Source organism: Lepisosteus platostomus, chromosome 7, assembly GCF_059453375.1.
Source record: "Lepisosteus platostomus isolate fLepPlt1 chromosome 7, fLepPlt1.hap1, whole genome shotgun sequence".
Classification (NCBI taxonomy): domain Eukaryota; kingdom Metazoa; phylum Chordata; class Actinopteri; order Semionotiformes; family Lepisosteidae; genus Lepisosteus; species Lepisosteus platostomus.
Genome location: NC_142617.1, coordinates 12531699 through 12544204, shown reverse-complemented (window position 1 = coordinate 12544204; position 12506 = coordinate 12531699). Strand labels below are relative to the sequence as shown.

Below are 12506 nucleotides of genomic sequence, written 5' to 3'. Positions count from 1 at the left end.
AGCACTGTAGACTGGAAAATGGCATCTTTCTCAGCAAAACACATCTATTTAGGGAAATCTTGCAGGCGGACCTTAAAAACATTGTTGATCTGTTGTGTTGCTTTCCCCATCTGAGCTCCAGGTAAATAAAAAAAAAACATAATAATAAAGAAAAAAAATATTAATGTAATTGACTTTTTCCATACCTCTGCTGCATTGTAGTAGATTTGAGATTTCAGACTTTTGTAGTTACTGTCATCAGAGAGCAGATTTTGCTCTAGAGAAAGAGGGCTGAACATCACCCCATCTTGACAAAACTGTTCTGTTCCTGTCTCCTATGCACAGAGTAAAGCTTGTGCTTTGCTCTGCAGTCGGTAGTGCAGTAACATAGGCTTGTAAAAGGGGAATGACTTGTGAAGACAGACACCAAGGGGAGAATTTGTTCCTCCTAATGAGTTATGTGGAATGTGTTTGATTTATATGTAGTAGGGATTGGACTTCATTTAAGAAAACTAAATTAGGCAACGTTAGCATTGTAGCATTTACAATTAATTTGAGCAGTGCTGTCATCTGAAAGGTGATTTTGATATTCCTCAAAATTGTTCAACTAAAGCAGGCAATCCATACGATGGGGATGTGACCAGTACAGGCACAATAAATACGTTATGCAATATTCTGTCTGTTTTGTACTATGATTATTTTTTACTGCTTTCTTACATATCACATCTTATTTTTACTGCTTCTTAAATCTTTAATTGAATTTGTTGCATTGGACTCCATTTGGTGCGAGAATAATCCTCTGTGAATATCTTGCCATGTTGGCAAGTTTCAATGAAACACTCAATTTGTAGTGCTCCTACTGTAGGTAGATAATACTGTGCCCATATTGTGTGTGACTCAATAATGCTCCAAGTCTTTCCCTTTGAGTTCATCCACAGTATAGCCAAGGCATGCAACAGTCACCTTTCAGAACTCCATTGTACTTCATCAAAATGAATAATTTGGCTGAAGAACTTGGTGATGAATAAGCTGACAGGTGTAGTCAGGTTGACTTTTGCCTTCCACTTTGAGAAAGCTTTCTCAAGCATGGTGCTCTTCCTGTCACTGTGTCTAACACTGTGGTGTATCGATCAGTGGTTTGTGTGGTTCCGTGCCTGGTGAAGGAGATCTAACCATAAAAGATTTTTTTAAGTGTGTTAGATTCAGTTGGCTGCAAGAATACAATGACAGGAAGTATTGTTGCTGATATGCCAATTGCTGGAATACATTTCTGTTTAAACTAAGCAGGAGAAAAGATAACTTCCTGGTTGTCAGAATAAATGGACTTTTAGTACTGGATTTCTTTTTGATAAGCCCTCTGCCATCTGTTATTAAAATGTTGAAGACCACTGTGGTTGAAACCTTTGTTTCCGGTTCAAGTAAGCTGAGAATTGCCCTGTGCTCAGAAGGTTATCACCTTCAGCTCATCTGTTTAGAACAGTGAAAGAGTAGTTAAGTACAGTCACCGGGCCTTTCTCTGTCTGGATCTTTGTCTTGCAACTTGACATTGCATATACAAATGTTTGCTTGTTTTTATACACGGAGACATGCATCATCCTACAACTAGAAAAATGTAAGTAGGTCGGAGCAGAGCCAACATAGAAGAAGTTTAATCCTGATTTAGTTTGAATAGGTCCAGCATCTGTGTCAGCAAAGAAACAGGTAGGTTTATTCCATGCTGGAAGGAAAAGAAGAGACGCTGCATTTCGCTTGTGGAGCCTTTTTCAGGCGTGTCAGAAAGAGTGATCTGTTGTTTATGGAGGACAAATGGTAGAAAGCATTAGTTTCTTGGACATTGAAGACGTCTCTGAGTGTTACCCTGGGTGGTATCCAGGTCAAAGAAAATAGCATTGAATTTAGGCATCTTCGCACCTGATGAAGATAATGTTCCTTTCGATTCAGTTTAGATCCGTTGCATTTTGCCTTGGTCTCATTTTTTTAAAAAGAAAGTATTCGAACATATTTGTGGTTCTGCTCAGAAAGCATAATTGTTTTTCACTCAAACCGAATTATTCTCTACAATGCTACTAGATTTTTTTTTAGTAAAAATCCAATCCTGAAAAAAATTTCAGTTTCAGTTTTCAGCTTTGAGAAAAAGCTCAAGGCTAAGCAAATAGGTGCTGTGCGTGCTAAAGCCCATTGCAGTAATGCCCTGGGAAAATAATTTGGTTCCATTTTTGTCCACGAGAAAGCGTGAATTCAATTTTAAATGATAAATCCCAGTAGCAAATGACAAAAAAGATACTGAGGTTGCTATCTGTGTCCTTAAAGCTGAATGGACAATCGATTTCCTTTTACTAATCTAAATGTACCCTTTGTTCTCTCATTCTGCTGGCCTGTTCTTTCCCACAGTTCCTGGGAAATATTTCTTGAATTATTCTTTAGAATAGATAAGTGCCTATCCTGTGCGTTCAGCAGGTCCCCACCAGCACGAAATGTGACACCCTGCAGGGTTTAAATTCATGCGCCATGCTGGTTTGTTTATCCAACTGCAGAAGGTTCCTCCCCCTCAGTGACATCAGAGTTTTCTGAAGGAATGTTTCTTAGCTCTGCTTCCTACCCCCCTTCCATTGTTTGGGTTTGGCCAAGTGGTGCTGGAAAAAAAGTCTCATTCTGTAGCTCCAGGCTAGTTTTTTTTTTGTGTTTGTATCTTTCCATCTGTTTATGGGCTTCCCTATCTCCGCTTGACTCCCCGAAGAACGATTCACAGTGCCGCTTTGAAAGTAGATGGGTGAGTGTAGGAAAACTGCTTTTGGGAATGATGGGATTTAAAGAGGCAATTAAAAAAGCTGCCTTTTGTTCCTTTCTCTCTCATTAATGAGTTGTTCGGTGGAGAAAGCGTTCACTCTTAACCTCAGCTGTAATGCACTTTCAAGCAATGATATTTGTCTGATCATGAGTTATTGTAATGCACTGTTTTAAACAATGATATTTGTATAATCATGAGGTATCGTGTTTGACTTTGTCCTGGAAGTTTCAGGCTTAAACCTAGTGTAGTTCTGCTTCAGTTGTTTGTTCTGCACCTTGACGGGAATGACTCTCTGATATCAGACTCTTTGAAAGTAGTCTTTTATTTCAAATATTTCAAAAATCCTGCCTGTGAAGTAGAGTTACTGGATGTTTGTGTTACTTTTCTGCATGAGCATAGCAACTAATTTGTTTCGGTTCACAAGATTCTAAAACCAGCCACCAGTTTATATACATTTAAAATGTTCATTTCTTATTTTGTCTTTTTCAGATTATTTTATTTTATCTGGTAAGTGTTAAAGTAAAATAGCCCTAAAATGCGCAACAGAGTTGTATTTCTTGAAACAGAACTTTAAACTTTAAACAGTTATTTTCACACTTTATAATTTACTACATTACTGTACTGTATGGCTTAATTGCATCAGTTAAGGGGTTTTATAGCACTGCTGTAAATGTTGAAGCCCACACGGCCTATCAGCAGTTGAAGTTTTGGGTACAAAAGATGAACTAGATTTTATTGGTTTTGAATGTAAGCATTTTCTAATGTAGGTACCAGATCTTTTTTATTATTTTTTAACAATCTTTAACCACTTTACAGTGTCTTTGTGAATGGTGAAACACTGTTATCAGCTTGTTTGTGTTTTTTGGCAAGCGTGTGTTGTTTTATCTTTGTCTGCTTTACTTTCTCTGCTGGAAGCAGTGGAGTTCCTTTCTTTATTGACCATTAGGGATGGGTTTGGCATAGTCTCTTGTTTTCTCAGGTCTCGATTGTCTCAGATATAAATATGATCTATAAAGCAGTATTATGTTTATGGTATGTTACTTCACTTCATAGTAGTATTCCTGAAAGATGAGATTTTATGTCATAATGTTTGCTTGATACCTTTGACTAACACTCTTATATTCAGTTTAATAAAGAATTTTGTATTTTAAATGGTTCAATCCATTTCTTTTAACTCTTACCAGAAATGGTTTTTTTGTGTGCACCCACTGTGTAGTAGTTATCGAATTGGCTTGGAAAACAAGAACGCTTTCCGGAGCTGTTGTGTAAGGGGAATTTGTGGTTAGTTTTCTTTCTAAATTTCTATATTACAGTGTGTGTCATCTCATGCAAAGGAGCCAAAAGTTGTGAACAAGTGTTATCTCTATGAGGACACAGACTAAAAAGTAATTATTTAAAACAAATCACATAGGCTTTGGAATTTGTGTGTGCGAGACAGGTGCTGGCAAGGAACAGTTTAGGTTGTAAAAGTAAATTAAATAGCATGGAAAACAGACTGTATAGTACAGTATGTGGCCTTTGTTTTTCTGTCTGTAAAACAGTGTAAGAAGCAGAATGTCAGAACTATAGCACAGCAACTAAGTTGAGAATTGCAAATCTTGTGATGTACAGAGTGCAGCTGATGTACAGCAGTGCTGAAGTCTTTTGAATGTTCTTTTTGTGTGGGTGTTTGCCTGTAAGTGGTATTTTAGAACCTTGGTTTTCAGGGCTTTCTTACAGCAGTAATGAAGCAACAGGCATATTCCTAAGCACAATCAGTTCATCTTCTACTGTTTAGGTTGAATCCTTTCTTTTCCATTGAATTTGCGAATTGTACAAATTCCTGTACACGTGCTGGTTGTCCGCATACACTCTGGTGGTTGTTTGCAGTAGATAAATAGATTGTCCCTTCAATATTTGGAGATCTGGTGATAAATGTGGTTCAGTAAAAAAGTTCAAGTAGCACAGTGTGTCGTCTGGTTGAAGATGAGACTAAATTCCCTAATCTCAAGCACTTTTGCTGTTTTAATGGTATTTACATTTTTCTAAATGTCACAAATGTCATGTCCTCCTTGAGGTGGCTTTTAAATTACTTTTCAACCTGATGTGCGAATATGTACTGAAGCTGCTGAGGTTGCTAAGTTTGGGGAAAGCAGTATACCCAAATTTACAAAAGTTAACCAAGCTAGCTGCTTAATGTTTGTGTAAAATATGTTAAAAGTGTTTAAGATTTGTATTAGCTTGCTCCCCCTTCACTTTGTCGTGAATGAGAGATGATTTCAAGTGAATGCTGGCGGCTACCAATGATACTGGAAAGCCTCCTTTCTACTGCTGCGTTTGGTAAAAACAAGGCTGAGCTTTTGTAAAATCATGGGTTTTGAAAAAAGAGTATTGTCATTGACTTTCATTGGTGAAAGCCTTTGTGCTTTGTGGCTTTAGTTTAAGACCAAATTTACAAGACTGCCTGCCATTTGGAGAAAGTTACACTGCTGTAATGTAGGAGATTGCTGTAATGTATCTGCAACTGGTGTAGTTTCTGTTTTTTTTTAATTGTGGGACTCTTTGAAGAGATGCTTTGGTCTGGTGGTTCTGCCAATTTGGCCTTGATGATGGAGATGTGCTCTGACAGTTTTGATTCAGATGACTGCAGTGACTGCCAGAGCCTCTCCTTGGAAGAACTGACCTATAGGCCTAGTCTGTCTAGCTGGGTGGCTCTACTTGTTTCTCCATATCTTTGGATTGATCAGGTTGAACATTTAACGCTATTGAGGGAAACTCCCTTTTCTGTAGGTCATCTGGCAAGATTCCAGAGCCAATGATATCCAGCTAACTGAAAATCGGCTTCACTGGCTGTTCCTATGGAATCTGACTGTATTGCATAGAGGGAGTTAACAGGCATAGACTTGCACCTCATGTGGTTCGCTGTAGTGCGTAAATGTAAAGAGGTGCATTTTTCAGATATACTGAACAATATATAGAAAAATGTTCAACATTATCCTTTTTGAAGTCGAGTGCTTACAATGTATTGGACGAACCCTTTCATAATGTTGAAAGAACAAAAATCTTGTTCTAGACTGCCAAAATCCTTTGTGTAAAAATTATACCTCCATATTCTATTTTAAATGCACTTCACTAGTTTTCTGCTGATGTCTTTTTCTTTGTGTTTTCTTGTTGGTTCTGAAGAAGTCCACTAGGTTAACTTTGTCAGCATCTTTAAGGATCTGAATACTCAAATCGGGTGTCTTTTAGGGTCTTCATTTTGGACACGATTTTAAGCCCAGAAATGTATCTGGCCACACTACTCTGGACTAATTCTGGACATTTTTGTAATATGGTGACACATGAGATCTTAATTCCTAAATTCTTAGATTTAATTGTTTTTATACCTTTAGCATTGTTTTTTATTGTTTTGTTACAGGTAATTCCATCTGGAAAACTGTTATGTAACAACAATTCTCATATATATACCGGACATAGCTAGAATACTTTAAATAACTGAATGCAGGCTATGTGGTTATGTTATTTATTATTATTATTGCATCACACAAGTTGTATAGCATTCCCTGCTTGCATGTGAGCTGTTTTCATGTGTTTTATGTTCTAATTTATATCTTGCATGTGCCCTATCTCCTTTACCCACAGATATTTTTCTTCCATTTTGTTTGTTTCTTGGTATGATGGATATGGGATGATACACAGGATAATATGCAATAGTACCAGCTTAATGTAGCTCTCTGGCAGTCACACCCCTACAACTGAAGCTGTGTGTTGAAATTAGTTCTTATTTCCATCATGTGACAGCAGTCAAATGAGTCTTATACTCAATCATCTTTTTAAAGAATGTGGTTCATTTAAATAATATAAAACATTGTGTGGAATTTAACGTCTGAGTAAGAGTCTAGTTCTACAATTCAGTTGCATTAAGTGGGAATGAATTTTATCACTTTCATTTGAGACCTTTCTGTAATTTTACTCACATTTCTCCTTTTTCTTGAACTGATATAAGCACTTAAAAATATAAAGGGGATTAATAATGAACCGCACTTTACAATGGCTAAGCCTGAATTTATTGCCACCCCAGTAAATCTCAGAAATCTTATGAGTTATGACTTAATTATTTAAATTAAAGCACCTACTGTAATACTGAAATGGAACAAAGGTTACTTTGGTTACTTTCTTGCAGTTATCTAACAAAGAGATTCTGCCCCTTGGAGTTCTACATCTTTGACCATATTGTCACCTGGAAATTTTCTTTAAATAACCTTCAAAGTGGTATTTTATTTTAGGCATCCTTATTGGTCATTCACACCACAAAATAAGTGGTTGTGAGTTCTGGATCCTCCTGTAATGAATTCCTCTGGTCAGAATGTGGTACCAGCATTATTTGTGACTTCCAGTCTAGGCCTGGTACATTAGCTTATCTCTTCATCTGCACATGTCCTTAAGAAAGAAATTAGATTTTTCAGTTCTTGTATCTTTGGATCTTAGGCTCTGTGCATCAACGTCCAATCAGATGATGTGCTGGAAACTCTGTCTTTGGTGTTTTGTGGGGCCAATGTGAACTGCGACACAGGAAATCCTGATTTCCCCACTCCCATCTCCCTGGCTCAGAGCTATGACCAGAAACTCCAGGTGGAATTCCTGACTCAGAACAGAAACACAGGTGAGTGGAAATTCCTGTCCCTTGCTGAACTCCCTGTTCTCTCAACGTGTGGTCATTTTATCTAGTCCATTCCACTGCAGCACTTTGTCAAATCAAATTGAGCTTCCAATCAATTAAGAAAGAGTAACTTCTTTGTTGGAATATGAAGGTGGTGACTCACTTCACTCTAGAGAGTATAAAGAGCTTCCATTTGCCAGCTTCTTAAAGTTTATAAGCCATTTTAAAGGCTTTCTTAAGTATATTCTAAATCCCTCATCTGCTGATATGTTTTTCAAAAGAAACTATTTTTTTATCAATCTGCTCTAGGCTTTAAGAATTGCACTGTAAGTTGAACATTAAATATTTCCTGTGCTTATGCTTCCAGTGGTGCAGTTTAGGTTTACTGTTCAAGCTTCCCTCCATTTATGCTGCACTGCAGAAAATAACGTTGAATGCTGTTGAAATAATTCTGCTTGAATCTTACTTTGACCAGGAAAGTGGCTGATATTCGGATTCATCCTGAAGGAAATGATGAGGAATGCAGACTGTTATTGACCTGTAAAGTGGAAGAAAACCAGGATAGATGCTCTGATCAATGATTTTTCCCTCTGCTTCCAGAGATTCCGAGGTCGGAGGTGGGAGGTCACATGGACACAGTGCACTACATGGCTCCACCCTCCATCACACACAATGGATTTCTGTACAAGACTGCCTCCATGGGGAAGCCTATCACAGAGCGGAAAGCTAAAGAAGGTGGTTTGAGATCTCCATATATTAAACCATTAATGATAAATGTGATATTCAAGACTGATTTTTGTCCCAGGCTAGAAGAGAAAAATGTGCTTTGTGACATTTGGTTTAAAATCTCTATAATGCTTTCAGAATTTAGTCGGCGGTGGTGCACTTTGAACGATGGGAATTTCAGCTACTATGACAGTGACAGAAATTCCACACCCAATGGGGAACTCAAGATGAAGGATGTCGCCTGCCTTGTAATCAATCCTCCAGAAAAACATGGGTACGCATATTGATCTTCACAAAGCAGTTCTCCAAAAAGAGGATAACTTTGTTGTGCTGGCAGGACAGTTTTCTGAACAGTCATTGTCGTCAATTTGTTTATTTATCATGGCTGTGTACATGCCTATACGATGCCTGCTCCTTTTCCTCAAAAACAGAAAATGTTTGATTTTCTTAGAACCTTCTGAATTTATTGAAGCTGGAATTTGATTATCAAAATTGGAAAACATTTCTAGATTTTTGGCAAAAGCTGGTGATTTGCTCTTTGGGTTGCAAGTTTTGAGACTGTTTTCCATATCGAAGGGAGTAGCTCGACATGACTATAGGTGATTCGAAGGGTTATAACTTCTGAAGATAGCCTGTTCTAATTTTTAGAGGGGCAGAAATGTGAAAATTCACCCTGGAAACTCTTTCTAGAGTGTAGTAATAAAGGGTGTAGTGTTGTCAGCTTTTCATTTTAAGATGGCTTTTTTAGCAGTTTTTATCCTCTGTCTTTCAGATATGACTATACATTTGAGATTTACACAGAGTTGGAACGGCTTTACCTGTTTGGAACGGATAACTCGGAGCACATGAGAGAATGGGTGAAGTCTATTGCCAAGGTATTTTCTGTTTTTTTTATGTAATGTGATGTGGCTACAGAGTGATTGTCCAATGTAGGAATGTGGCTGCCAGCCTTGGTCTCTTTGGGGCTTTGCACTCAGTCAGCTTTTTTTGCAGGTGTTCTGTTAAGTGCTTTCAGTCTCTTCATTAGGCCCAGAACTTAGTATCGCTTCTTAGCTATAATATTGGTATGTTTTGTAACTGTTCTATCTCTTGTGCATCTGTATCTTCCCACTGTGTTTATGTTTGAAGATGTTCTTCAAAAGCAGGAGTGATGTTCATGAGGAAAGGATCAGTGTAAAGGGATTCCCAGTTTCTGCCTCTTTTTTGACATAGTTCATAATTAAAACAGCAGAACAAGAGAGACCTGTCAAATTGTGCTATTTACAAGATTACAGTCCCTGCCCTTTCCCCCTCAAGCAGCCACTGGAAATCAGATTGGCCCATTTCACAAGACTGCAAAACCTGTTCTTTGTACGGGGTTTATTTTTATCTCTTGTACTTCCTTTTAACATTAAAGTGACCTTAAATGTGTTCCATGGGCCTTGCACTGAACGGGGTGTCAAGCTAGTTTCCAGTCTGTTACTCTTATGTGAACTGTATTCATCTTCAGAAGTAAAGAATTCAAAATTGGATTACTTATTTTCACAACGTTTTTCATTCTTTCTGTGTTTTAATGTATGCTTTTTTTTGTTCACTACATTATTGTCCTGAGAGCCAAAGGAGAAGATTGTTGTTTTTGTTTGCAATGTTACATTTTCTAAATGCCCATGGAACCAAAATGGTGATTTGGAAATGAGGAGGTATGAAGAATTGGCAGTAAAAGATAATAGGTTTAGCGTGGAACAAAACATAGTAAATGGTATAGAAGACTAGAAATTGTAGAGTACAAGAGTGAGGAAATAAAATAAAAGGCAGGGAGAAATAAATTAAATTAGGTTGAGTGGTTTTAAATAAAGTGCCATTTTTTGAGTATCCTATGGAATATGGGATTCCATGTTCAAGGAACTATGATCTGGCCTACTGATTTGCTACCAATGGCATGAATTGTTTAATTTGTATTTTATTTTGTGAAGTGTCAGTTTTCTGACCATTCGCTCTTACTTTCCTTCCACATTTGTGCTAAGATAATTCTAATGGCACTGTCTCGTCTCTTCCTCTCTGTAGTCTTTTATCCCATCCAGTGCAGAGGACTTGCTGAACTGGGATTTTGAAAGGATCGGAAAACTGCAGTATAAGGATGGACTGAACCTCCAGAGTGCCAAGACAGGCTGGTTTGCTCTGGTAGGTTCCACACTGCACGCCTGCTTTGAAGACAGTGAAGGGGAGGAGGCTATTCACCTGAAGAAACTACAGGAGCTGTGTGAGTACTGCCGACTAGTTTTTGTGTTGAAGTTTGGAATACCTTTATTCACTTAATCACCTAAATCACTTAAAGCTGATTTTTCCGTGAGACAGCAGTGTTAATGTTTTTCCTGATCTCTAAAACTAAGGTTTTCCAAAATGTGTCGTAATGGTACTATTGCTCAATGAAGAGAGTAGTTGGCAATAGAAAGGAGAAAGGCAAACCACAAATAAAGCACTTCACAGATAGGCCAGTTTGATTAAGAATTGAGCTTCCCTCACAATTGTTTTTATTTTGTACATTTTGGAGAAAAAATATTGAACTTTGTGTTGTACAGGGAACATGCTAGAGAATTTCTTAACCAATCTGTCGATGAGCACTAAATTCAAAAAGTCCGATTACAGTATTACTGCCACTGAAGACTACTAAAGCCTGTGAGGAACGTAAGAATGGTTACAAATAAGAGGATGCCTTGTGGCCCATCTAGCCCATTAAGTAGTTAGTTGCTAATTTGCTCCATGGATCTCATCCAGGCTTTTTTTGAAAGTATCCATTTTGGTTTCAACGGCTGGGTAGCTGTTCCATATTTCCACAACCCTCTAGGTAAAGAAGTGCCTCCATTTCTCAGTTTTAAGTGCACTTCCACTTAAATATAAATGAGTTTCCTTTCTGATTCTAGAGATTCCTTTTGTGTTCTCTGGTTTGTGTTTCACTGTTCATTTTGAAAATGTCTGATGGGTTTACTTACTCAAGGGTATGGCAGTGAGAATTTTGAGTACTTGTATCAAGACTTTATAAGAATGTACTCCCAAGAATGTACTGTATCTGGTTCCTCTTGTCTGGCCTGATTCCACAACAGCAATATCTTTTCTACAATGTGATGACCTGGGATGATATACCCTCCTGTAGGTGTCGTTGTCTAACTTAGATATTACAATTCTCGCTGAGTGTAAAATAATTATTATGTCTGTAATTCTTTCTTCAGCAATTCAACAGGAAAATGAAGTACTTGTGTTGGTGGAGCGAAGAAGGTGGGTTTTTCGGCATTGATAAATTCCTATAGCAGATTTGCAAACGCCCCAGTAGAAATCTTCTTAGTTATGATCATTTAGATGAAGTGATGCATGGACAGAATTGTACACTGCTTTAAAGAGAACCAGATGTGTTGTCTGTTTTTTTGTTTCTACCAGAGCTCTGTTAATTAACTGTTGTGATTGTTTAATGAGTTGCCATTATTCTGATGGGACCTCAAACTGTCTACTGTCTCTTAAGTCGGTCTTTATAGCGATCAGCTGCAAAGTAACTTTTAAAAATGCATGTTCCCTTGGAGAAACAATTGACAGGATAATGTCTGAACCTCTTGGCTTGCTCAGAAAACCCTTTCTGAACTTGAGGACTGTAGCCGGACTACTTAATCGGACCCCTTCCTCAAATCGCTGGCCGAGCCTTGTTTAGCCAGAGAGGAAGACGCTTCTAAGATGCTTGCCGAGTGCTAATGCAATGATTTTCCTCTCGGCAGGACGCTGTACATCCAAGGGGATCGGAAGCTGGATTTTCTGGGCTGGTCAACAGCCATCCAGCGGGCAGCAGGGAGCTCAGGAGACACACTGAGCCAGCAGCAGCTCACAGAGTCAGACATACCGGTGATAGTTGACAGGTGTATCGACTACATCACGCAGTGCGGTGAGCAGGAGGTTCTACTTGCGGTTTTGAGAGACCTCTCTCTCCTGCTTCTGTTGTGCCTACAGCATATTAATAATACATATTGCCCTTGCCTTCTCACAGAATCTCGGCACGGTACATTTCTTACACATACTGATTCAGTGTGATTATCTAATCTGTTAATAATGTGTTCACTATCTAATGATCCTTTCTTTAGCTTGAGAAGTCCTGTAACATTCTTTCCTCAGCCATCTAACTTTCGTCTCGGCTTATTGTTACTGATTAAAATTACTGTTTTCCAGTAGAGCAAGCACACTGGAAATTGCTGTCATGCTCCATTCGTACCAACTTGAATCATCTAGTCTTTCATGTAGGGCATATTTCAGAATTATGACAAAACATGACAACGTTTTTCAATGTAGCATTGCCAGTTATAATGCAAAAGGAATGAGCAGATAATCAGATTCAAGAGAAAGATGGTGCAAAACACT

At 38.1% G+C, this 12506-nt stretch overlaps 1 protein-coding gene across 7 annotated transcripts in view; it reads left to right on the top strand.

The window, feature by feature from the left end:
- arap1 (ArfGAP with RhoGAP domain, ankyrin repeat and PH domain 1) overlaps nt 1-12506 on the top strand; it is an 80058-nt gene that overhangs the window by 47389 nt on the left and 20163 nt on the right. For all 7 annotated transcript variants that reach the window (XM_088639307.1, XM_088639304.1, XM_088639306.1 and 4 more), the window contains 7 exons: nt 7235-7409; nt 8007-8141; nt 8271-8406; nt 8905-9007; nt 10176-10371; nt 11339-11384; nt 11873-12036. In XM_088639307.1, the coding sequence (XP_088495433.1) occupies nt 7235-7409; nt 8007-8141; nt 8271-8406; nt 8905-9007; nt 10176-10371; nt 11339-11384; nt 11873-12036 (955 nt within the window). The remainder of the gene's footprint in view (nt 1-7234; nt 7410-8006; nt 8142-8270; nt 8407-8904; nt 9008-10175; nt 10372-11338; nt 11385-11872; nt 12037-12506) is intronic.